General features: G+C 56.1%; 10 protein-coding genes across 14 annotated transcripts; 2 read left to right on the top strand and 8 right to left on the bottom strand.

Moving 5' to 3' along the window:
- Nucleotides 1-384: 384 nt before the first annotated feature.
- ABB37_04860 (putative serine/threonine-protein kinase putativeprotein kinase) lies at nucleotides 385-2,404 on the bottom strand (the record flags this gene model as incomplete). Of its 2 annotated transcripts, none has more annotated exons than XM_015802677.1 (1): nucleotides 385-2,404. In XM_015802677.1, the coding sequence occupies exon 1, from the start codon at nucleotides 1,915-1,917 to the stop codon at nucleotides 385-387; it is 1,533 nt and encodes a 510-aa protein (XP_015659121.1). In that variant the 5' UTR covers nucleotides 1,918-2,404. The 2 variants fall into 2 exon arrangements, with proteins under 2 accessions (XP_015659121.1, XP_015659122.1); XM_015802678.1 differs by having other exon boundaries at nucleotides 385-2,399.
- Nucleotides 2,405-3,439: 1,035 nt separating this feature from the next.
- Nucleotides 3,440-4,671, bottom strand: ABB37_04859 (hypothetical protein; the record flags this gene model as incomplete). 3 transcript variants are annotated; one of them, XM_015802674.1, is made up of 1 exon in its annotated part: nucleotides 3,440-4,671. In XM_015802674.1, the coding sequence occupies exon 1, from the start codon at nucleotides 4,478-4,480 to the stop codon at nucleotides 3,440-3,442; it is 1,041 nt and encodes a 346-aa protein (XP_015659118.1). In that variant the 5' UTR covers nucleotides 4,481-4,671. The 3 variants fall into 3 exon arrangements, with proteins under 3 accessions (XP_015659118.1, XP_015659119.1, XP_015659120.1); XM_015802675.1 differs by having other exon boundaries at nucleotides 3,440-4,668; XM_015802676.1 differs by having other exon boundaries at nucleotides 3,440-4,564.
- Nucleotides 4,672-5,856: 1,185 nt separating this feature from the next.
- Nucleotides 5,857-9,928, bottom strand: ABB37_04858 (hypothetical protein; the record flags this gene model as incomplete). The annotated part of the gene is made up of 1 exon (XM_015802673.1): nucleotides 5,857-9,928. The coding sequence occupies exon 1, from the start codon at nucleotides 8,443-8,445 to the stop codon at nucleotides 5,857-5,859; it is 2,589 nt and encodes an 862-aa protein (XP_015659117.1). The 5' UTR covers nucleotides 8,446-9,928.
- An 843-nt stretch (nucleotides 9,929-10,771) lies between these two features.
- ABB37_04857 (hypothetical protein) lies at nucleotides 10,772-12,786 on the bottom strand (the record flags this gene model as incomplete). The annotated part of the gene is made up of 1 exon (XM_015802672.1): nucleotides 10,772-12,786. The coding sequence occupies exon 1, from the start codon at nucleotides 12,710-12,712 to the stop codon at nucleotides 10,772-10,774; it is 1,941 nt and encodes a 646-aa protein (XP_015659116.1). The 5' UTR covers nucleotides 12,713-12,786.
- A 1,190-nt stretch (nucleotides 12,787-13,976) lies between these two features.
- Nucleotides 13,977-14,369, bottom strand: ABB37_04856 (hypothetical protein; the record flags this gene model as incomplete). Its single annotated transcript, XM_015802671.1, has 1 exon — nucleotides 13,977-14,369. Exon 1 carries the CDS (start codon nucleotides 14,175-14,177, stop codon nucleotides 13,977-13,979), a length of 201 nt encoding a protein of 66 aa, XP_015659115.1. The 5' UTR covers nucleotides 14,178-14,369.
- A 290-nt stretch (nucleotides 14,370-14,659) lies between these two features.
- ABB37_04855 (hypothetical protein) lies at nucleotides 14,660-16,668 on the bottom strand. 2 transcript variants are annotated; one of them, XM_015802669.1, is made up of 1 exon: nucleotides 14,660-16,668. In XM_015802669.1, exon 1 carries the CDS (start codon nucleotides 15,993-15,995, stop codon nucleotides 14,781-14,783), a length of 1,215 nt encoding a protein of 404 aa, XP_015659113.1. In that variant the 5' UTR covers nucleotides 15,996-16,668; the 3' UTR covers nucleotides 14,660-14,780. The 2 variants fall into 2 exon arrangements, with proteins under 2 accessions (XP_015659113.1, XP_015659114.1); XM_015802670.1 differs by having other exon boundaries at nucleotides 14,660-16,154.
- Nucleotides 16,669-17,068: 400 nt separating this feature from the next.
- ABB37_04854 (hypothetical protein) lies at nucleotides 17,069-17,440 on the bottom strand (the record flags this gene model as incomplete). The annotated part of the gene is made up of 1 exon (XM_015802668.1): nucleotides 17,069-17,440. One exon carries the CDS (start codon nucleotides 17,438-17,440, stop codon nucleotides 17,069-17,071), a length of 372 nt encoding a protein of 123 aa, XP_015659112.1.
- Nucleotides 17,441-18,511: 1,071 nt separating this feature from the next.
- On the top strand, nucleotides 18,512-19,948 carry ABB37_04853 (putative mitochondrial ATP-dependent phosphofructokinase; the record flags this gene model as incomplete). The annotated part of the gene is made up of 1 exon (XM_015802667.1): nucleotides 18,512-19,948. The coding sequence occupies one exon, from the start codon at nucleotides 18,512-18,514 to the stop codon at nucleotides 19,946-19,948; it is 1,437 nt and encodes a 478-aa protein (XP_015659111.1).
- Nucleotides 19,949-20,719: 771 nt separating this feature from the next.
- On the bottom strand, nucleotides 20,720-21,367 carry ABB37_04852 (hypothetical protein; the record flags this gene model as incomplete). Its single annotated transcript, XM_015802666.1, has 1 exon — nucleotides 20,720-21,367. One exon carries the CDS (start codon nucleotides 21,365-21,367, stop codon nucleotides 20,720-20,722), a length of 648 nt encoding a protein of 215 aa, XP_015659110.1.
- Nucleotides 21,368-21,758: 391 nt separating this feature from the next.
- On the top strand, nucleotides 21,759-23,171 carry ABB37_04851 (putative mitochondrial ATP-dependent phosphofructokinase; the record flags this gene model as incomplete). The annotated part of the gene is made up of 1 exon (XM_015802665.1): nucleotides 21,759-23,171. One exon carries the CDS (start codon nucleotides 21,759-21,761, stop codon nucleotides 23,169-23,171), a length of 1,413 nt encoding a protein of 470 aa, XP_015659109.1.
- Nucleotides 23,172-23,251: the final 80 nt, after the last annotated feature.

Here is a 23,251-nt window from a genome sequence, read left to right as displayed (position 1 = left end):
TGTAGCGTGTTTCTTTTCTTCTATTATATACTCATCTGCTCCTCTCCTCCACACGGCGAACACAACGTTCAACGGCGTTGAGTACCGCCCAGAAAAAGACTTCGCCAGCAGAACGCGTTATTTCTTGTCGTTCTTAGTTCTCTTCGTTCCTTTTGCGGCGTCAGATTGCCATTGCAGTAAAAGGGAGAAGGGATTTCCTGCTGAAGGCGCTGTACATACATGAAAAAGAGAGAGGAAGCAAAAATAAATAAAACAAAGACAACTGCCTTTAAAAGGTGTCATAGTGGGGAGAACAGTAGGAGGGGAGGGTGTGGGCCCCCGCTGTCCAACTAGTGACTACAAAGATGAGACATCGAACCGAGAAAACGAAGGATGAGGTTGCCGCTACGCGCTCATGACCTTCTGCTTACCTTCCCACACGGCTAATTTGGTGATGGCGTTGGAGTTGTGCGCAAACTTCGGCCCGACTAGCGCGTTCAGCTCGTGCTGCACCTCCGAGTTCGTGAGGCCGCTCATCGCCCCCGCGTTGTACATCTCCACCGCACGGTCGAGCAAATTCGACCCCATCTCCTTTTCGAGGTGGCCGCGCACGTCGCGGGCCAGCACCGTCTGCCCGTTAGGCAGCGTAATCGTCTCTACCTGCGGCGCGCTGTCGGCCGGGCCGTCGCCGAAGTCCTCCGGGTGGCCACCGAGGTTCGACTTTCCGACGATGTCCTTCGTCTGCATTACGATGGCGTTTTTCTGGGCGATGTAGTCGCCGTCGTCGTCCACGTCGGGGTGGATGGTCTGATCCGCCGTCTGCTTCGGGGACGCCGGCGGGACCGCCTTCGCCTCCGCCGCCTGCTTCGCGAGCATCGCCTTCATCTTGCCGCGGTCCATGTCGCGCAGCACCGCCATCTGCTCCCGCTCGCTCATCTGCGGCTTGGCCGGCTCGGGTGGCTGCTCCACCACCGGCTCCGGCGGCGGCGTCCGCTGCTGCTTTACCTGCTTCTCCTCCTCCTTGCGCTGCTTCGCCTCGAACTCCATCTTGTCCCGCTCCACCTGGCGGGCGAGGTCCTCGCTGAAGCCGCGCAAGGTGCTCTGCACGTAGGAGCTCTCTAGAATACGGTTGATGCTCGGGCGCTGCATGTAGTTCACCTGCAGCAGGCTGGCGCACAAGGAGCGCATCTCCACCGGTACCGTCGACGGGATCGAATCGTACTGGCCGATGAGGATCTTCTTGAGGAGATCCTTCAGCGACTTGGCGTTGAAGGGGCGGCGCAGGGTAAGGGTTTCGTAGAACACGACGCCGAGGGCCCACACGTCACTTTTGTTGTTGTACGGCTTGCTCTGGCACAACTCGGGCGAGAAGTAATAGGGCGTGCCGCACACCGTCTTGGCGCACGCCATCGTGTTCTGCAAGATGGTCGAAATACCAAAGTCGCCGAGCTTCACCACGTTCTTGGAAGTGAGGAAGACGTTGGCCGTCTTGAGATCGCGGTGGAGGATGTGGTTGTCGTGCAGATACTTGAGCGCCATGCAGATCTGCAGAAACCAAAACATCGCTAAATTGGGGTCGAAGGGCTGCGCCGGGTCCACCTTCTTCGCCTCCTTAATGCGCGAGTTCAAATCGCCGCCGTCGGCGTATTCCATGATGATGAAAATGAGACAGCCGTCCTCGAAGTGCTCGTGATAGCGGATGATGTTGGGGTGGTCCACCGCCGAGAGAATGCGGATTTCATTCTGCACATCGCGCTTCTCCTTCGACGTCATGGACGTCGAGTCGATGGCCTTGGCGACGTAGCGCTTGCCATCCGCCTTCGAGCGCACGAGCACGGCCTCGCCAAAGCTGCCCCGTCCGATCGACTTGATGCGGCGGTACTTATTGCGGAACACCTCGCTCTCCATCGCGCGTGACTCATCTGCAACCTGCGCCATGATGACTTTTCTCCTCGTTTGTTTTGCTTGTTTAGCTTTCTTCTTTTCGCCGTGTTTCTTCTCTTTTTTGATTTTGTTAGTTGGGGAGGTGTCCGAGTTGTTCTGGTGAAACCCAAGAACGCCACGATAGCTGCAATCGACGGTACGAAAGGGATGGCCGGAGAAAACAAGAAAAAGTGCGGCAAATAAGATTCTGGCACCTTCGCACACAGAAAGGAAGGGGTAAAGACACAATAAATTCTATATATAAGAGAGTTAAAAAAGCACAGGTAAATTGAATACTCGAATAAAACTGTTCGGGAAAAGCGAAGACGCCGTCGCAGGGTCGATCGTCGGGAGGTGTGTTGTGTGTGCGTGTGTATGACAGAGGCGACTTTTCAAGTGACAGTTACTCCGCCGCTGCAATGCTTTTTGCGTGTGCGTGTGTGTGTGTGTGTGGGGAGGGGAGGGGGGGTCACAAACAAGAGCTTCAGAGCAGACCTCACCTAACGCGAAACCGATCAGACGCGCCGTTAACAGCAGCAACGACAGAAATAAAGTGCCGGATAAAGATACGGAGAGCACGCAGAGGAGAAAAGAGGACAAAATAAATATATTAAAAAAACACAGAAGTGTTGAACGCACGTACTTTGTTTCCGCTAAGCTGCAATAGTTAATTTGCTTTCTTTGGTTGGTTGGTTCAAATTCTACGCTTTGAAGTGCACGGGTCGAAGCGCACAGCAGGCCAAAACTATTCGTTTACTTAATTTTTTTTTCAGACGGTAACGGTAGACTTTCGGCGTGGTATCGGGTGCTGACTGCGCCACCGTTGCAAAGGGCAGACGAAAAACAACAACAACAAAAAGCACACACAAGAAAAACAAAAATGGGGAGGGGGGAGAAGAGGACGAAGGGGTAACGAACGGCCGTGGAGACGCCGTGGACAAGAAAAGCTCCAGTTACATCATGTGGCTCCCTACTTCGCATTTCTTCAAACTTCTTGACGTCGTGTCTTCCCTTCCACGTGTTTAGCTGCGCATGGCAACGTTCATTCGAACCGTCCCTGAGGCATTTCCAAAAGGAGTAACTAAAGTTGTACGAAAAAGAGAACAAGATGAAAAGCACGGATCGCATGGCAGTAAAGCGATCATCCGTAGGATACATACGCGGCAAAGAAATCATAACAGCGCAAACGGCACGAAGAAAAGCGTGTTGGGAAACAGAGAAAGAAAGAATGCTGGTTGGCTGCGGGCAAACGGGCTTTCAAAAATCCAATCAAAAGCGGTGGACCCGCGTGTTTTACATATCCAAGTAACGCAGAAGTTGTACATACAACGAAAAATAATGAAGGAAAAAGAAGAGGCAATATAAAAAAAACCCTCAACTTCGCAGCTGCAAATCCACACACACACACACACGCAAACCCAAACACTCTCTACTGTACATTCAAATAAAAAAAGAAACGGTAGGAGGTATCGTATGCAGCACCCTTGCTGGCCTTCTCGGGGCAACTTGCGCGCTTTCCCCACTTCACCCCTCCTCATTAGTAAAAGCGTCGAAGACAGGACGAGACGACGGAGGTTTTCTCAAACGCGTTCGGCTTCCACACCGGGGGCGCCTTCGCCATTCGCGCGGCCTCCTCCTTCGCCTTCTGCGACTGCTTGAGCAGCGCCGTCTTGGACGGCTTCACGTCGTCGGGGTTCACCCAAGCATTAGGGAACGCGTTGATGCAGCCCTGCTCGCCGGAGCGCGAGGCGATCGCCGTGAAGGGCTTCTCGTGCAGGACCACCGGTGCAGCAGCGGCCATGGACTTCTTCGCCTTCTGCTTCCTCGTCGCGGCGTCGTCGGGCGGGGGAGTGTGGCGCGTGTACACACCCGACAAGCCGGTGTTGGGCATCTCGTCCAGGTAGGCGCGACTCACACCGGAGATGTGCATCGGTGGATTGGGCGGCTTCGCGGAGCCGGCCTGCTTCTGCTCCTTCTTTGCCGCCTCACGCTCTGCGGCGTCGTGGTCCGCCCGCCATTGTTCGTTGTAGACCGGGTTTTCCAGCAACAGGCCCGGGTAGCCGTAGGTGCCCTTCTTTGACGGACCGGTCTTGATGTTCGGCAGGTGCGTCTTCTCCGCCTCCGTGTCCCGCGCTGTGTTCTTCTTCTTCCTTTTCTTGCTCTTCGACCCGTCATCCCACGGCTCCGTCATGTACTCGAAGGGTTTGTCCTGAAAGCAGCCAAAGTAGCTACCCGGGCCGGTGCTCTTGTGCGGATAGGATGAGTAGCGGAACTCCTTGTCAGAGATCGCCCTTTTCTTGTGCTGCGCCGCCGCCGCGTTCTTCCACTTGTCCTCGTCGTCGCCCACCGGCTTTCCGCCGTTCTGCTCCACCGAGGCGAGGGTGAGGTACTGCTTGTCGAAGTAGGCGTCGGGCAGGTCCCCGTGTGGGGTGCGGCCGCCCACCGTCATGTTCTTACCCAGGTATCGGGAGGGAATACAGTCCTGCTTGTCGTAGGGGTCCGTCTTCTTGGGGTCCGGGTCGGAAGAGAGGTAGGGCGGGTCCTGAAAGAGACCTCCATAGGCGCTCTTGTCCGTCATGGCTGAATACCAGTTGGCGGTTTCTTCTTAAACGTTTTCCTCTTTGCTTGCACTACGTTTGGTATTCCTCGGTGCTTTGCTTCTTGTAAGCGAAACGATGGCGCCACGCAGAAAATACCACACGACGTGAGGGGGAGGGATGGTTAACAATAATAATACTAGTAATAACGAGTGGAACCGCGATCACTACTGCCGAAGCCAACACAACCGCGTGGAAACATGAGACGGTATGCGATCAAACGTGGGGAAGACGAGGGGAGGAGAGAACCTGAGGAAGAACTAAAGAAAGCAACGAAATTACGCCACTGAGACTGCGCTGATGGTGCGCACGTACGAGTTGCAGAAGAGCGTTCCACAACCGCGGATAACCTACGCGTTTCGCTTGTGGTATTCGTCGGGCGAGGAAGGTGCTCTCACCGACGCTCACTTTGATCTCTTCTACCAGGAAGCGAAACACCCAGACCAGGAGAAAGAAAAGGTGTTCAACCTCACACGTAGCACGAGGACACTCAGCAGGACCTTTTTCTTCTCCTCCCTTTTCGAATTTGTATCCCACGACTTGTCTCTTTCCACGTGAACCACACGTACTTGATTTTGTCTTCTTCCTTACTGTAAGAGCGTAAGAAAACATCAAACACACAAGAACAAGGGGGATCGTTCAAAGGCAGAAACCACTTTAGGGCAAAAGACGACCACCACAACACGTTGCGCGGAAATACCGAGCATCGAGCACGAACGCGTACATCTTATACAAAACGTTTGACTTTTGTTGTTGTTGTTGTTTTCTTTCTTTAAATCGCATGCCAGCTCGCATACAGATGTGCATAAACATGCACTCGCGAGATGTAGCGCTTCCACAAAACGACAGACATCAGCAGAGAATACCCACGTGAGTTGCGCAGACAACAACACACACAAAACCAACGTGCATAGTTTATAATTTCTTTGAATTTTTGTTTTTGTCCACTCGCCCTTTCTTCCGCCTGCCACCCTTTCCCGTTACAACGCCCAGGACGCCTTCGCTCACCGTCTTTTTCTTTCCGCAGGCAACCCTCACCGTGGTATGGAAGGCAATCACAAACACCACGTCCTCCACAACACGGGAAGAGAGAAAAAGAGAAGGCAACGTTGGCGCGCAGCGTAAATCACGAGAGGGAGGCCGCAGTAGGTGTTCAAAAAGCCAACGAAGACGAAAGTGATGCCGCAAAAACAAAGCAGCGGCATCCTTCCATTGATCTGCCCACCAGACCCTGGCGAGGTTTGCTGTGGTCCGTGTCGACGCACACCTACACCAACACGCACACCTACACACATGGAATACGGCGGGAAAAGGAGGGCGAGAAGACACTAAATGAAAGCCCTGTTCACGTCTAACTTTACGGCATCTCGTCTTCCGCAAAAAGCGGAGGAGCGTCTTCGCCCGGCATGGGTTCATTCAGCGCCTCCGCCACCGTCGCCGCGAGCAGGTCGGCGTCCATGAGTGCGGCGGGGTTGCGGATACGGCTCTCCAGGAAGCGCGCGTACACGCCCAGCTCCGCCATGCGCAGCTCCTCCGCCTTCTGCTGCTGCACCGCCTCCTCCTCGCTCGCGTGCCGCTGCTGCTCTGCCAGGTGGTCCGCAAAGACGCGCTTCCAGCCCTCAGCGGCCTGCATCAGTTCCCTCGCCCGCTCCCGGCCGGCCTCGATCAGCGTGTTCACCGTGGCGCGGTGCCCCTCGCAGTACGCGCTGATGGAGCGCAGGTACCGCTTTGCTCTACTCATCACCTCGTGCTTCGCTTTTGTCGCGTCCAACTGCCGCGCTCCCTCCAGGCCCGCCTCCAAGTGCTTCAGCAGATCTTCGCCCTTCGCCCCAGAGAGAGCGCGGGTGCCGCGCAGGCCGTCTACAAACGCCATAAAGTGCAGCAGTGCGGTGTTGTACGTGAGCATGGGGACCTCGCCGGGTGCCTTGACGGACGCCGACGCGATGAGCTTCAGCGCCTCCTCGTAGCGCCCTTCCACTGCCATGCAGTAGGAGTACATCGCCTCCTGCTCCGAGGTGCGGATGGGCATGCGAATGAAGTAGTCGGCGGCTTGCTTGTAGCCGTGGCTCAGCATCTTCACGTTGGCCCGGTGGGCATCGACGTTCAGCGTCGGCACGGGCGAGAGCGACGTCACCTCGCTCACGCTGTTCAGCATCGACTCCGCCGCGTCGCTGCGGCCCTCGATCCCGTCGCAGCAGGCGTAGCCGTGCGCCGCGAGAATGTTACGCGGGTCCTTCGCCAGGGCGGCGCGGTAAAAGGAACGGGCCGAGGCGAGCAGCTTCGACCACTGCGAGGGGGACTGCTGGCAGGCTCGCAGCGAGGTCGCGCCGACGGCCAGCGCCACGGGCAGCTGTGACTTCGAGGCGTGCAGTTTGTCAAAGATGGCGAGGGCCTCCCGCACGTGCGACTTCTCCATGTAGAGCTGCGCCGTGCAGGTCTGCGCGGTGGCCTCCTGCGGGTGGACCTTCAGCAGCCACTGCATCCACGCAACGGCCTGGTGAAGGTGGCCGGCTGCCCTGGCCAGGTAGTACAAGCGGTAGTACGGCGCAGCGAAGGTGCTGTGGTGCTTGACCAGGTAGACGTACATCTGCCGGGCCCGAGCGGCGTCGCCCTTTTCGCGCAGCAGACCCAAGTTGTACAGCAGCGGCACGTAGGCCACGTCGACGGCGGTGTTCTCCATTAAAAAGCCCGCACCGAGCTCCGCGTCGACGATGCCTTGCAGCGCCTCCACGTCCTCGGCCAAAGTGGCTAAGTTGGCGCTCAGCTTCCAACTTTGCGGCAGCTGCAGCTCCCGCTGGATCGCCTGCACGTGCGCACCCAGCCGCCGGCAGTGCTCCGTGTCTAGCCGCGAGCAGACCGACGCGAGCGCCCACGAGTACACGTCGCCCTGCGCGACACTCATCGCGAGTGTCTTGCTGTACCGCAGCGCCTCGCTGTGCCGCCCCGCCCGCGTCGCCAAGATGGCGAGCATCTGCAGCACTTCCTTCTCGTTCGGCCATGTCTTGTTCACCTCGAGCAGCAGCGCCTCAGCGTCGCGCTCGCGCTTCGTGAAGAGCAGCAGGCGTGCGTAGTGGATGCGCGCGGCTAAGAGGTTCGGGTTGGCCCGCACCGCCGACTCCAGCAGCGGCTGCGCCGCCGCCACCTCGCCGCAAGCGAGCAAGAGGCGGCCTTCGTGGAAGTCGACCTGCGCTGCCTCCTCCGGCGAGGCGGTCTGGCGGATGTAACTGAGCAGGCTGCGCAGCCGGCTCGTGGAACTCTTCAGACGGCCGTCTTCTAAGGAGCGAAAGTACATTAAATCGCACACCTTCAGCAGCACGGTGGTGTTCTGCGGCATGAGGCGTTTCAGTTGTAGGACGGTGGTGTGCACCTGGTGCAGCATGCGCAGTTCCAAATAAACAACCAAGAGCCCAAGCCATGCGAGCTCATCGTCGGGGTGCACCTGCGTAGCTCTCTCCAAGATGCGGCGTGCGTCTACCGGCCGCTCCAAACGGTAGGCGCAGAGCCCCATGCCCACCCGCACCACGGGCGGCGTCCTCTCCGTGCCGAGCATCTTCAGTGTGTCGCAGTACTGCCGGTAGCTCTTCTCGTAGCGGCCCGTCGAGTAGTAGACGGCGGCCAGACACACCATGGCGGCTGCAAAGCCCTCGCACCGCTCGACGGCGGTCTCTAGCTTGCGTCCTGCCGTGACCAGGTCCCCGCGGGCCATGGCGGCGATGCCTTCTAAGTAGTTCTGCACCGGCACCCGCACCGCCTCGCCCGGTGACAGCTGCGCCACGATGCCAGTGACATCGGTGCTGCCCTTCATGGCAGCGAAGGTTGCACGGAGGCAGTGGATCGCCAGCAGATCGCCCACGTCCTTCTGGGCCTTGGCGGCTTCATCCAGTATGGACTGCGCCGCCTCCACATTGCCGCTGCGGAACTCCGCGATAGCTTTTGCAGTGGCCATTTCTGCTCCTGCTGTGGTGTGTGTCTAGCTTCTTTAACGTACTCTTTAATATAGAAGGAACCTGCGCTATAATTCGATGCACCGCCTGAGCAAGAACAAAGAAAAAACGAGATTCTTATTTATTAACAAATGCCACCCGGAATACTACAAAAATAAAAAATATTATTGTGCGTGTATAACTACACGGGTCTTTTATTGCTTGGAGTATGCCGTACCGAATTGTTTCCTTTATATTAGCTTCTTATAACTACCGAGTGCACCTTACATATATATGTAGGTATTTACCGTCCTTTCAGGAACTCAGCTTCCACCAACGACGCGCTGGGTGTGCAAGAGAGAAAATATTGCAGCCTGTTTCTTCTCTGCGGCCTCCTCAGCGTGTGTAGGCAACTGCTTCTCCCCGCCTTGCGCAGTCACAGCAATAGCAAAAAACGAATACAAAAAATCCACACACACACGCCAGCCAAACGCTGCAGTGCACCAAATACAATAACAAAACAAAGATGTGAGGTGGAAACTGGAAAGGGAGCTACAACGACAACGCACCGGGCGAAGTAGATGTTGATTTCGTTCTTTTCCTTTTTTTTTGCTTTAGAAGGAGAAGAGACGAGAGAGAGAAAACAAAGGCAAAGGCCGATCTCAACGTGTGTTAAATTGCGTGAATGATACAAAAGAAAAGAAATTGTACAATAGTAATAACAATTGGGAAGAAAAAAAGACACGGGTCGTATTTATTTTGGGGGATGTGGGAGTGCGTGTGTGTGTGTGTGTAAGGCAAAGAAAGGAAAGGAGCAAAGTATCTTTCCGCCTTCCTTCCTCTCTCGTTCTACTGCCCAAAAAACCTCCGCCACCTCACGCCCAGGTCAGCGAGTGAGGGGGGGGGGGGAATTGGCGGAGGTTGCGACCGTGATGATGCTCAGCCAAGCCAGACAAGATGATCTCTCCCTTTTTGATTCAGCGGATTGAATGTACCCGCGAGCAACCGAAGAAGATCAGCAAACGTGGATTCGCACTCTACCTCTCCCAACAAGTCGATGCGGGAGCAGCGATGGGAGCTTTCTCGGCAGCCCGCCCACAGTGGCAAAGCTGGTGCGAGGCGAAGGGAAAAGGCAATAACAGACGGCTGAAAGCGACGACGAGCGGAAATCGTGCTGAACACGAGACGATCAAACGTCGATGCAGCGGAAGTGAAGAAACAAACGGACGGAAGAAAGGCGTTAGCACCTCGTCTTCTGAGTGCGCTGTTTCCGCTTCCGTGTCACTGAACTATACAGCCGGATGATGAGCGGGTGGACGCCGTCGAGAGCTGCCCGGGTCTATTCTCTCACTATAAATACGTGTCAATTGCCCACCTGCTTGTCTTCGACTACAGTGAGAAGGACCTCCTTTTCGACAGCTGTGTGTGTGTGTGTGCGAAGACTCTACAGAAGAAGATCCGCCGCAGCCTCCTCCTCAAAGAAGCAAAAACACCTTTTCTTTTTCTAAGTGTTCCACACCGAAAGTGCGGAGGAGAAACACCGTTGAGAAGTGTCCAGTGTTGCACACCAAGGAAAACCACCAGGGGAAAAAACAGAGGAAAAGAAGGGAGAAATATTGGTTGCTGCTCGAACTCTGACGCGAAGGGCGCATAAAGAAAAAAGGATTGATTGCAAGACGACACAACGGGTCTTTCTACGTTTGCTTGCTTCTTGCGCCGCGTACAACCGCATTTACCTACATCGGGGAAAAAAAGCTTGGTGAGAAGAAATCGACAAGGGAAGACGGATAAGAACCCCTCTCATTTCCTTCTTCCTCCATCTTTGTGGCTCGTGTTTGCGCAAATGGCGTCAGCGCAGCGCCGAAACCCCCCAAAGAAGAAAAAAGAAAGGAAGGAAAGATGTCCCTCGTTATCTTCTTCGCGAGAGTTTCTCCTCTTAGTCACCTCTTTAACGCTGGTAGGTGCGGTGCGCACGGCAGCAGAAACAAAGCAAACGTGCGTCTTCAAGTTCACAGCATCTTTTCAATGTGCCCCCATTACATACGATACCAATTTCTTTCTTCGGTGCTCCTCATCCACCTCAAGAAGAGAATAGAAGTACGCTGCGTGTGAGTCGTGTGCACATGTAATTCCGTTTAACGCCTGTGCAGAATTGAGTTTCGTGAAGTGCGAAACAAACTCTGCTTTCTGCTTACTATTACAGACGCGCACCGTAGCCCAGGCCGAACACACACGTGTGTGTGGCTGTGCACTGGTCCTCAGTGTCGTCGTCGTCCTCTTACACGACAGGTTACTCTTCCCACCACCTTCCGTCTTGGCTGCAAAAGCGAAGGCACAGCCCACAGAAGTCTACGCCGCCTCCTTCGTTTCGGTTGTTGCCTCTTGACGCTGTTGAGTCTCCACCGCCGCCTCTTCGCCATCCGCACCTTCCAGAGTGCCGTCGTCACCGTCGTTGGTGCGTGCGTCCCCCTCCCCCACCAACGGGATGTTCAACGCCAGTTTGCACATCGTCACGTGCCACGTCTTCACCTTCGCTACAATCTTCCCCAGCTTCACCGACTTCTCCGCCACCACGTACATCGAGCCCACCGTCGCCCATGAAGTCGTCAGGACAAAGTTCGGCGGGAGGTCTTCGTTGGTGCGGCCCGTCTTGGCCGCGAAGGTGCCGTACGTCATCGGCGTGTCTTCCGCCATCTCCAGCAGCACCGCTGGCTCCACCGGCACGACGAAGGAGGTGGGGAGGAAAGGCACCAACTCCGCCACGCCGTCCGCGCAGAAGCGCAGGTTGTCGTTGCTGTACTTCACGACCGACTCGAACACCTTCGACCCCACGTGCACTACGCGGCTGCCCAGCCTTTGGCTCAGGGCGATCGCCGCGGCGTTGGCGAGATAAATCTTCTGGTCACGCGCCGCCTCGTTGCGCACGACGAGGTGGTCAAAAGGAAAGGTGTCGGGCAGGGCGAGCGACTTCTGCACCGAAGCGCGGAGCTGCTCGGAGATGGGCACAATCGGTGCCTCGGCTGCCGCCAACTTGTCGGGGCCCTCCGCGGCGGTGCTGCTGCGTGTGTCCTCCGGCACCGGCGAGATGCACCGCAGTGCGGCGACGAAGAAGCCGCCGGTGTCCTGCGCGTGTGGTAAAACCCGGCACGTCCGTGTGATATGCTGCCGGGCGAGCAGCTCCGTGTTGGCAAACATGCTTGGTGCGTACTGGAAACCGCGGCGCTCCGTCGAGGCCGCCATGTGCGCCTTCGCCTCCTCATAGTTGTGCAGCGTCGTGCGGAGGTCACGTGTGGTTAACGTCCACGACGTCATGCCCGGCGACGAGATGAGGCCCGGTAGCACGGCGGACAGATCCATCAGCGCAAACGTGCCCTTCGACTGCGCCAGACAGGCGGAGACGACTGCCTCGTCCTCGACAGGGTTTAAGCTGCATGTGGAGTACACCACAATGCCGCCCTCCTTGCACGATGCCATGCCTCGCAACAGCACTCGAATCTGAGAGTGGTGTAAGTTCGCCCCTTGCAGGGTGCTCCAGCGGGGCCACATGTCGAGGGACTTGCGCAGCGTGCCGTCCCCAGAGCACATCACATCACATAGGACGCGGTCGAAGCGCTCCGCGAGTGGCAGCAGCGGGAAGCGCGTGGCGTCGGTGTTTGTGATGATGAGGTGCATGTGCGCTCCTGCAGCCCGTCCGGTTTGGTGGTGTAGCACGTCGAGGCGGGACGCGTTCACGTCGTTCGCGACCACCACTCCACTCTCCGGGTCGCCGGACAGCAGCGACTCCAACATCTGCGAGGTTTTGCTTCCCGGCGCGGCACACATGTCCAGCACCGTCATTCCCGGCTCCACCTGCAGAGCCAGCGGGGGCAGCATGCTGACGGACTCCTGCCGCGTCAGGTAACCGCCCTCGTTCATCGCCGCGACGATCTTCTTCGATGCTTTGTGGTCTGCCTTGCGCTTCAACTCGCCACGGCTCACCGTGAACTGAACCGCTCGCTGGTCCGGGAAGAAGGGCAGACGTTTGCTCTCGAACTCCTCCGAGAGGTGCCGCGACACGAAGTCGTCGATGGCCGCCACCTGCGGCACGTTTCGGTTAAAGCGCACAGCCATGGGGAGACCGGTCTGCAGACAAGACAGGAATGCCTCCCACTCGCACGCGGGCACAACGTTATCCTTGTAGAAGGTGTCAAAGGCCCTGTTCTGCAGCGAGCCAGGCTCGCGCGCGTCCATCTTCCACTCGTCGGGCCGCACCCGCTTGTTGCCACCTTTGCGGCTCTGATTTCTGCTCATTTTCCCCGTTCTCTCCTTTGCAGGCACGGCTCTCTGCGCTGGTGTTGGCCCGTTGGTGTTGGCCCGTTGCTGCTTCGGATGCACCGGGGACAGGATGTGCGGGGTGACGAAACGCAGGTGCGGTGAAGAGGAAGAAGAAGGAGAGAAAGGAGGGGGGGGGTAAACAACGCACGTACGGCTCGATCGTCATCGGCTCCGTTCACAGACACTGCTATTCCACTGTCGATCGCTTTGCCTTTCTCCTTGTTCTCAGCGCCAAGTGCCGCGTACTGCGGAACCAAAACAGACGAAGGGGCAGAAAAAGAGAGAGCGCTCACGTCCGCCTTGTCAGATGGAGGAGCGGTGGCAATTGAACTACGTTGCTTAGCCACTTTACTGCCATCCATTACTTATCTCTTTAAATTAGATCTACAAAAGACGTTTGCAGATGTGCGGCGAAGACACAGAGACGGACGCCAGTAAATAATAATAAAAATAATAAGGTGTGCTTGCAGCTATCCGACTTCGTAATGCCGTGGCACGTTCAACAGCAGCAACAGCAAATGCGTAGTTTGTTTGGTTTTAATTCGGATGAAAGCCGTTTTATGATAGCTGGTGCTTGATCTTCCCAGAAAGATTCGAATCCACGTTGACCCCGTTCTGCAAGTGTGCTAGGAGTGATCCTCTCCCTGGTCATCGCGGAGCCAGCTTACGCCGCGGCGACCCACGATGACTTGCTCAACAAACGGAGGCCTACAGCAGCGAGAGAGGAAATCACGCCGAGTACATTGGGAGAGAAGGACGCTGAAGCAGAGCACAAAGACGAACTCAACTCAGGTAGAGAAGACTGATTTTCTTATTTTTCTTAAGAGCTGCTCAAGAAAATGCCGGTGCCGCAGGAACGACTGGTGAATGCACACGAACTCGCTCCCGTTGGCGACCTAAAGACGCTCGCGATGGCCCGCCTTTTGCGATCTGTTGCAGGGGAGACGCTGGGCATCCCTCAAAGATATCCCCACGTCATCGCCGTGCTCTTTACAGCCCTTTCCTTCTTTTGATATAACTACCTATCATATACATTTTCTTGCGCCGTGAGCAGCTCTTCTTCTCCGTTCGTGCAGCAACAACGCATCGAGCAGAAGGCAACAATCCATATTTATATGTGGAGGTTTAAGGTGGTGTACAACAACCCAACCAACGCGTCCGTTGCAATTGACGCTTGCGGTGCGGAGAGCAGGCCGCTCACTTCGTATCTCCCTGGAGAGTATATCCGCCTCGCACACCGCTACTCCATCTCGTACATCTCATCATCCGCGTCAGGCACCGGCGCCTGGCGCGGCTTCTCCGTCTTCGGCGGCTGCGGTGGAGGATTCATATGGCGGCCCTGCGCGTCCGCCGGCGCGGCGACGTTGTGGCCATCCTTGCTAAGCATGTACGACACCGTCGGTGTAGTGGAGAATTCCTTCAGTGAAATGCTCTTCTTCATGGTGAGAGGTGTTGGAGGGCAAGGTGCAACGCGTCTCCCAACAAACAAGAAAAATGCGAATTAAAAGTCAGTCAAAAGGCACAGAGCTCTGGCAAAGAGAAGAGAGAAATGCGGTGGTGATGGTGGTGGTGTGCGTGCGTGTGCGTTCCTTGTCAGCGAAGAACAATAGTTCAAATTATGTTGTTGTTTCCTAACGGGTTTTTTTTTTTCCAAAGGTTGCAGCAGAACATAACAACCACAAAAGAATCAAGAGGGCAAATCAGAAAGAGAGGAGGTGAAGGTGCTTCGCTTGCGAGCCAAAACAAATAAACTGCAACCTGAGTCCGCACGGTGAAGGAGAGATGCCAAAGGGAAAACAAAACCGTGTCTGCTCGAAGCAGATTGTTACCCCGCTCCTGCGCTCCATTCATCAGCGAACAGCGAAGGCTCTTCAGCATTTTTTTTTTTCAAACCTTTTTGTGGTTTTGCATGATTTGGGGGGTTTTCTTCGCATAAGTGTTCGCACAGCGGCGAGAACATGCGTGCAGGGTGAAGCGACTGAGCCGTCAACAGAAGGAGAAAGGCAACAGGAAGCCAAAAAAAAAACAGAGGAAAGAAAAGGCTTTAATCAGCATACAGGACGTGGCCGCCAATTTCAATGCGCCGCTTCTTCGTCGCCGTCCCCGCCGGCTCGCTGCGGGAGCTCTTGCGCGGTGTATCGGCGTCATTCCCATCTTCCGTCAGCGCCGTCGTCGAGGCGTCCATCGCGGACCGCTTACCATGCACCACCCTCACCGTGCGCCGCTCCGTGTTCCACTCCAGCGCGCAGTCTGCGTCAAGGGGCACCCGTGCCGCCGTATCGGACGAGTCGCCATTGAACTTCTCGTACTCCTCCATTGCCTCCATCGCCCGCCGATCCACCCGAATCGCGGCGAGGCTGATGAACTGGGAGCACAGCGGGCAGGGCCCACCAACGTCCACCGTGCCCAGCGACCGCTGCTGAGTCGCCTTCACAAAGTTCTCCACGTCAAACATCTCCAGGTGCACGCAGTTCGAACCCCGCGCGGGAGTACGCATCACGGTTTGCGAAATCGGGTCCCGCAGGGGCGTCACGACACACGTCGTCTCCACTGCCTCGTCCCCTGCGCACAGCTCGAAGGCGTCGACCGGTGCGGAGAGCGTCTCGTTGATGGTTACGATGACACGCGTGATCGACGCCGTGTTACACTGCGGCTGGGCGAGGAGCTGCTGGAGGTAGTCGTGGGCACGCAGGCGGCGGTAGAGACAGTAGTCGTTGAGGTCCCCCGTGGCGTAGGACAGCGTGCAGTCCACCGGCGACGAGCCGGCTGCAGACCACGTCGGCGCCTCATCCTTTCCCGCCACACTGAGAAATCGGTTTAGGGCAGGAGTGTTGAAGAGGCGCAACTCTGCCGCGAGCTCCGCCATGCAGGTGTTCACGCGCACGGTGGCGGGGCCGTGCGGCATGGCGTCGTCCACGTCTGCGTAGGCGTAAGTGCTGCGCAGTACGTACTCCACGCGGCGGCAAAAGGCACCGGCGAGGAGGGAAACCTGCTTGAGCTGCGACATCGCGCCTTGGGCCTCGAGGCTGTCGTGCGACGGTGACGCCGACGCAGCGGTGCGTAGGGGGTCTTTGGGGCTACTCCTCGTCCTCGCGGCCTCGGCGCGTGCCGCACGCTCCAGCATCTTCTGTCGGCTGGTGCGAATGAAGGCGAGAAAACCGCCGTACGTCTCCTGCAACTGCATCTGCGTCTTGACGCGGCGGATGCTGCGCAGTACGTCGTGCGCGTTGTGCACCTGCGCAGACGTCTCGAGGGGCATGCCTTGCGTGTATTTACTCGTCTTTTACACGTACCGAAATCCGTTATCGTAGCACACCCTGGAGTGGTTCAGCTGTGAGCGGAGGCCAATTCGCGGCGTTGTGTTATGGCGACCTTCTTCAAAAAAAAAAGGAGGGTGTGGAGTTGCGTTTCCACAGCTGACGGGCGGCGGAACGCAAAAAATCGAGGAGCAAAGAAGTGAAGATACTCAACAGAAAAGGGGGCGTACAGGACAAACAAACAGCAGCGTAAATTCTTTAAAAAATGATGCAGCTGGTTGGTTTAGTAGTTTGCGGCGTACGTCTGACGCCGTCTAAGCCGCGCTGTTATTCACGTACGGCTACGTCTCTTTTACGCTTCCATTAGGACCGGAAAGCACACGAGAGCGCTCAGCACCACAATAAGCTACCCACAGAGACTCTGGCCAAAACAGCAAAAAAACGTCCCCAAAGAAACAGCTGTATGCGAGGTGGGAAAGCTTGTCCAAGGAGCAGAATCCAAGTCTGTCCGTGTGTTCTCTAATCCTTCGGCTCTTGTTCGTTTGTGTGCCTGCTCGTGAGGAGTAATAGAAGCTGCGGGAATGAATGCGCGTTAAAAGTCTTTTTGGATATTATCCCTCTCTGTTTTTAATTACATGGTGTTTCTTTTTTGAATATATAAAACATTTTTTTTCTTTAGGAAAAAGAGAGAACAAGTACAAGAGAAAGAAAGAGAGAAAAAAAGAAAACGCGGGTACGTCAGACGACAGCACGTCGAACGCAGATCCTCTGCGAAAGACGAATACGGGCGCACACCTGAACAAAAACGGACTGGATCCCGTGCACACACGCGCATGCTCGTCTCTCCATTTTCCTTTTCGCTTTCTTTTCACTGCCTCCCCATAACACCACGTGCAACATAATTGATCTCATGCCTGCTCATCTCAGCATTATGCATATACATCAGGGTGTCTTTTTAGCCTGTTCTGGTGATCAGATAGAAGAAACATTAAAATAGTAATTAAAAAAAAAAAGAGGCGTCAACCAGAACTTTTTCGGGGTGTTCTCCTGTACTTTACTTCTCCATGTTCCACATTTAAACGACGGCAGCTCGTGCTTCCCGTGCGGTCCGCATGTCTTCTTTTGTTGGTTCGCACAGCGCGCTCCGCAACTCACCAAGCCTCTCCCTTCCACCTCTCCCATCCACGCCAAACAACCGTTGTTCAACGGTGGCACGTTCACCCTGATTCAAACAATGAAAAATAAAGAAAAAAGAAAACGGCATCCGCTGAAACCCGTTCACGTATTGGGGAAGAGAAGATGTGCGAGAATTTGGTTGCTGCGAACATGAAGAGGAGCAAAAGAAGCTTGAGTTGCTAGCAAACAACAGCAAAACAGAAAAACAGCAACAACGGGAAACAGGAAAGGAGAAGGGAAACAATACACGTCTTGTGCAGTGGTTAAACATCGTTGGATGACCTTCCTTTTTTTTTGACTCTTTTGATGTTAATGTTGGTTATCAACGGAATAGCGCTAGTGCACAACGTACACGTGAAAAAAAAACCAACAAGAAAATGCTTTTGAAAATAGGGTAAATCAAAAAAAAGGTACAAAGAACAAGGGGGGAAAGTCTGTATTATCCCTTATTACCGTTGCTTCCTTTTTCAACGTAAAGCGCCTACGTATGCCGTATGAGGCCAGGCTTACAGCAGACGCAGTTCAGGCGAAGATCAAAGCTGACGTGTAGCTTCAGCGCTCCAGTAGACTTGGCCAGGCTTCTCAGACAACCCGCCCACGAAAAGCCGAGGCCTCCAGCACAGGTTTTTTATTCGGATGAACTCGCCCTACCAGACGCTGACAACTGCTTCTACGATCGTCTTCTGCGATCGCCTCCTTCTCCCTCTCGCTCTCCTCTCTTGAACGCACTCGGTGGCCTTCTACCATCAGGAAAAGCAAAAGACTCGGAGTATTCACTCAAGGAGAACAAAGAGGAGTTTTCCTTCCAAGAGGAAGGTGCGGTGCAAAACGGTGAGCAGATGCGGATATCCGCCGTCGCAGCGGAGACACGCACCCATGGTCCATTCAGCGCACAAAGCAACAGAAACGGCTTTTCCACCTTCGGCACAGGAAAACAAACAAACAAACAAAACAAAACTGCCGACAAACGGTTGGAAGCCTCCTCGTCTCCACAACCACACACACCAACTGTGCTTTGTTTTCCTTCTTTCTCTTACTGGACGACAATCGTTAAAACTCGCAGGTCGAAAATCCACGCTCTTCAGCCGTATCTTGCATTCACGCTCCAAGCCTATCAGCGCTACTGCGGAGCATCAACTCAAAAGGAAGAGATTAACGTTAGTATTAGAAGATTCATTTTTGATACAGGGTGAGCGACTTGGATTGTCCGTGTACCTACCCTCATGTGAGGGGACACGTACACGGAAGCCGCACTTCAGCCTTGCCTGGTGCTTAGACCCTGGAGGCAAGTTTCGAGATGATGCGCTCGCGCTCGACGTTCAGCGACTCCAGCTGACGGCGCATGTCCTGCTCACTTGTGTGCGAGCTGGCTGCGGCCCGGAAGCACCTGCACTTCAACCCGTCCGAGACGACCATCGGCATCGTGACCTGCGGCGGCATCTGCCCGGGTCTGAACGACGTTATCCGCTCTATCACGCTGGCGGGCACGATGGCCTACCACGTGAAGCGCGTCGTGGGCTTCCGCTACGGCTACTGGGGTCTGTCGAAGGAGGGCAGCAAGACGGCCATCGAGCTGTCCCGCAACGAGGTGCGCCAGATCCACCGCTTCGGTGGTACGATCCTGGGCAGCTCCCGTGGCCCGCAGAACCCTAAGGAGATGGTGGATACGCTGGTGCGCATGAAGATCAACATCCTGTTCACCGTCGGCGGTGACGGCACGCAGCGCGGTGCGCTGACGATTTACGAGGAGGCGAAGCGCCGCGGCGAGAACATCGCCGTGTTTGGTGTGCCCAAGACGATCGACAACGACCTCGCCTTCTCCCACCGCACCTTCGGCTTCCAGACGGCCGTGGAGCAGGCCGTGCTCGCCGTGCGCGCCGCGTACGCTGAGGCTGTGTCGCTGAACTGGGGCGTGGGCATTGTGAAGCTGATGGGCCGTGAGAGCGGCTTCATTGCTGCCGAGACGGCTGTGGCTAGCGCGCAGGCGAACATCTGCCTCATTCCCGAGAACCCGCTGCCGAAGGAGACGGTTCTGCGCCTGATCGAGCGCCGCTTCCAGCAGTCCCGCAACTGTGTGATCATTGTTGCGGAGGGCTTCGGCCAGGACTGGGAGTCGGGCAGCGGTGGCCACGACGCGTCAGGCAACAAGAAGCTTGTGGACATCGGCACGATCCTGAAGAAGGAGGTGGAGAGGTGGCTGAAGGATAACAAGGAGAAGTACCCGTACGGCACGGTGAAGTACATCGACCCCTCCTACATGGTGCGTGCGTGCGCTCCGACGTCGAACGATGCGCTGTTCTGCGCCTCGCTGGCGACGCTGGCCGTGCACGAGGCGATGGCCGGTGCCACGGGCTGCGTGATCTCGATGCGGTACAACAACTACATTGTTGTGCCGATCAAGGTGGCCACGTCTGTGCGTCGTGTGGTGAGCCTGCGTGGTGCGCTGTGGCGCCAGGTGCGTGAGATCACCGTCGGCATCAGCGACGACGCGGAGAACTGGAACCGGTCGCGCGACACCGGAAACTGGGTATCAAGGCCCTTCTGGGGGCGGGGATCGTACATGATGCGCTCCACCTCGTCGCGGTACTCAGCGCGGGCGATGTGCTTCCGAGAGGGGTTGAGGAATGTGCGGCCGGGCATGCGTTCCACGACGAGGTCATCGGGGGTCACCTTGGAAAGCGGGGCGTCGTGCATGCACACCATCTTGTGCTCGGTTTCCTTTGAAGCGGTCATGGCTATGGAGGAGATGAAAAACGATTGGGTAGCGGTGTCCACGTGATATTTTTCTTCTTTGTTTGCTAAAGCTGTTGCTTATTGATCGTGATTGGGCGAAGAAAAGAGTCCGGCAGTGAGAAAAACGAAGAGGAAACGAGAAGGAAGGCATCAGATGCGTGCGAGCGGTAGCTAGCGTGTGGCTCGTGAAAACGCACGACACAAAACGTGCAGACTTAGCAGCGGCGTTGCATGGTGCGAGCTACTCACAGCGCCAGTGTTTTCACCCTTTTTCCCCATTTTTTGAACGCAGACGGTTCAACAGCAGTCGTCTCATTATTTTTTGTTCGCACGGCTGAGCTTCTCATGTGATGGTGTCGACGTGGTTGACCAAGTGCAAACCACGACGCGTGCCCTCTTCGTTTGTACCTCCAGAAAAAGCACAGCAGATTGACGGTGCGGTTCGCCCTTTTTTCTTCTTTCCTTCTTTCGGTTGTTGGGCAGTTCTTCTTTTGGTGTCTTTCACTCCCGACACGGGAGGGGAACGGCGACATTTACACTGTCCAGTGATATATGTTGGCTTTCATTTACGATAGTTACAGCACTCGCCTGGCACGCAACCGACATCGACGCTGCCGTGGCCTTAACAAACCCCACCTGCGCCTCCTCGTTTGTATATAACTGCTTCGTGGCCCTCTCCCTTCTGTTTCTCCATGTTGCGTTGTTGTTGATGGGTGTATGACGCATGGTGGTGCGGGCACACTCGATTTCGCAGTCAAGGAACGGCGTGGCGGGCACGAGATCGTGCCGGCGGATGTTGACCTCCGCAGAGGCACACCTACCCGAGTACGCGAGAGCATCCACAGAGAGGGGCGCCACACCGGAAGAACGGCAGTGGGGAAGGTAAGAGACACAAATGCTGCTGCGGCGAAAGAGACAAAGAAAAGGAATAATAAAAGGGAGAAAGCCAGCGAGCGAAGCGTGGAAGGAGGTAATAGAGTGAAGGCAGAATGAAAAAGGAAACGAAAACATCATTAAGCACCGAGAAGGAAGGAAGGAAGAACAGCTGGAAGACATTCATATGCGTGTGCGCGTGTGCAGAACAGGCTTCCATCTTTGTGAAGATGCACTCCCTCGACGGCGAACTCCTTCGCTGCTCCTTCAGAAAAAAGGCGTATAAATGCCGCTGCATGGCAGTGAAGGAGGAAAGAAGAAAACAGCGAAGACGCCATCGCAACACCACGCTCTTCAGAAACAAATCTCTGCCACTTCTGAGCGAAAAGGGAAAAGACAAGAAGAAAGGAGTCAGCACCGGTTGCAACGGGAACAACGAGGGAGGGGGGGGGGGGCGAGGATCCCGAGTCACTCGTGAGGCAGGTAGGAGCTCGGTTTGCAACCTCAGGACCGTCGCACATGCCTGCCAGAGGTACGGGGTGAGATCATCAAGAAAGACACGAAAACAAAAAGGGGCGGCGGTGCCCTTCATGCGAAGTGCGTTGCTTGGAAAAGACCTTCACCAGGCCAATGAGCGAAGCACCGAAATTCGAAAACGACCACGCCGCAGCACTCACAGAGATGCAGCTTCGCTACCCCAACACTTGATCCCAAGGCGACAACACCTGACTCTTCCCTTGTTCATACGTCGCTTCCCAACAATTGCTTTAAACAAAAAAAAAGAAGAGAAATAACACTGGCAAAATAGATATACAAAACAATATCAAAGAAGATGTTCTTCTTCATGACACGAAAGAATCCATTTCAGATCGCGAAAGGCACCTTAATCTTTCATAGTCATTCTTTTGATTTTTTAGACCTTGGAAGACATCTTGGAAATAATGCGCTCGCGCTCGACGTTCAGCGACTCCAGCTGACGGCGCATGTCCTGCTTGCTTGTGTGCGAGCTGGCTGCGGCCCGGAAGCACCTGCACTTCAACCCGTCCGAGACGACCATCGGCATCGTGACCTGCGGCGGCATCTGCCCGGGTCTGAACGACGTTATCCGCTCTATCACGCTGGCGGGCACGATGGCCTACCACGTGAAGCGCGTCGTGGGCTTCCGCTACGGCTACTGGGGTCTGTCGAAGGAGGGCAGCAAGACGGCCATCGAGCTGTCCCGCAACGAGGTGCGCCAGATCCACCGCTTCGGTGGTACGATCCTGGGCAGCTCCCGTGGCCCGCAGAACCCTAAGGAGATGGTGGATACGCTGGTGCGCATGAAGATCAACATCCTGTTCACCGTCGGCGGTGACGGCACGCAGCGCGGTGCGCTGACGATTTACGAGGAGGCGAAGCGCCGCGGCGAGAACATCGCCGTGTTTGGTGTGCCCAAGACGATCGACAACGACCTCGCCTTCTCCCACCGCACCTTCGGCTTCCAGACGGCCGTGGAGCAGGCCGTGCTCGCCGTGCGCGCCGCGTACGCTGAGGCTGTGTCGCTGAACTGGGGCGTGGGCATTGTGAAGCTGATGGGCCGTGAGAGCGGCTTCATTGCTGCCGAGACGGCTGTGGCTAGCGCGCAGGCGAACATCTGCCTCATTCCCGAGAACCCGCTGCCGAAGGAGACGGTTCTGCGCCTGATCGAGCGCCGCTTCCAGCAGTCCCGCAACTGTGTGATCATTGTTGCGGAGGGCTTCGGCCAGGACTGGGAGTCGGGCAGCGGTGGCCACGACGCGTCAGGCAACAAGAAGCTTGTGGACATCGGCACGATCCTGAAGAAGGAGGTGGAGAGGTGGCTGAAGGATAACAAGGAGAAGTACCCGTACGGCACGGTGAAGTACATCGACCCCTCCTACATGGTGCGTGCGTGCGCTCCGACGTCGAACGATGCGCTGTTCTGCGCCTCGCTGGCGACGCTGGCCGTGCACGAGGCGATGGCCGGTGCCACGGGCTGCGTGATCTCGATGCGGTACAACAACTACATTGTTGTGCCGATCAAGGTGGCCACGTCTGTGCGTCGTGTGGTGAGCCTGCGTGGTGCGCTGTGGCGCCAGGTGCGTGAGATCACCGTCGGCATCAGCGACGACGCGGAGAACTGGAACTCGTTGCAAGACACCGGGAACTCAGCATCACTGCCCTTCTGGGGGCGGGGATCGTACATGATGTGCTCCACCTCGTCGCGGTACTCAGCGCGGGCGATGTGCTTCTTGGAAGGGTTCATGTACTTGCAGCCGGGCATGCGCTCCACGGTGAGATCCGCAGCGGTGACAGACTTGAGGGGCGCGTGGTACGCCCGCACCATCTTGCTGTTCACGCGCCGGCGGGAGTCGATGTTCAGCGGCATGATGAAGTGATGGGGTAGTTATCTTTTGAAGGGAGTAGTTAAAGAGAAAAGAGTTTTTCTTTGGGGAGCAAGAGTTAGAGGCAGAAGTCG

The sequence above is a fragment of the Leptomonas pyrrhocoris genome (assembly GCF_001293395.1).
Source record: "Leptomonas pyrrhocoris isolate H10 chromosome Unknown, whole genome shotgun sequence".
Classification (NCBI taxonomy): Eukaryota; Euglenozoa; class Kinetoplastea; order Trypanosomatida; family Trypanosomatidae; genus Leptomonas; species Leptomonas pyrrhocoris.
The sequence above is the reverse complement of the archived record's forward strand: the minus strand, read 5'-3'. Positions and strand labels throughout refer to the sequence as shown.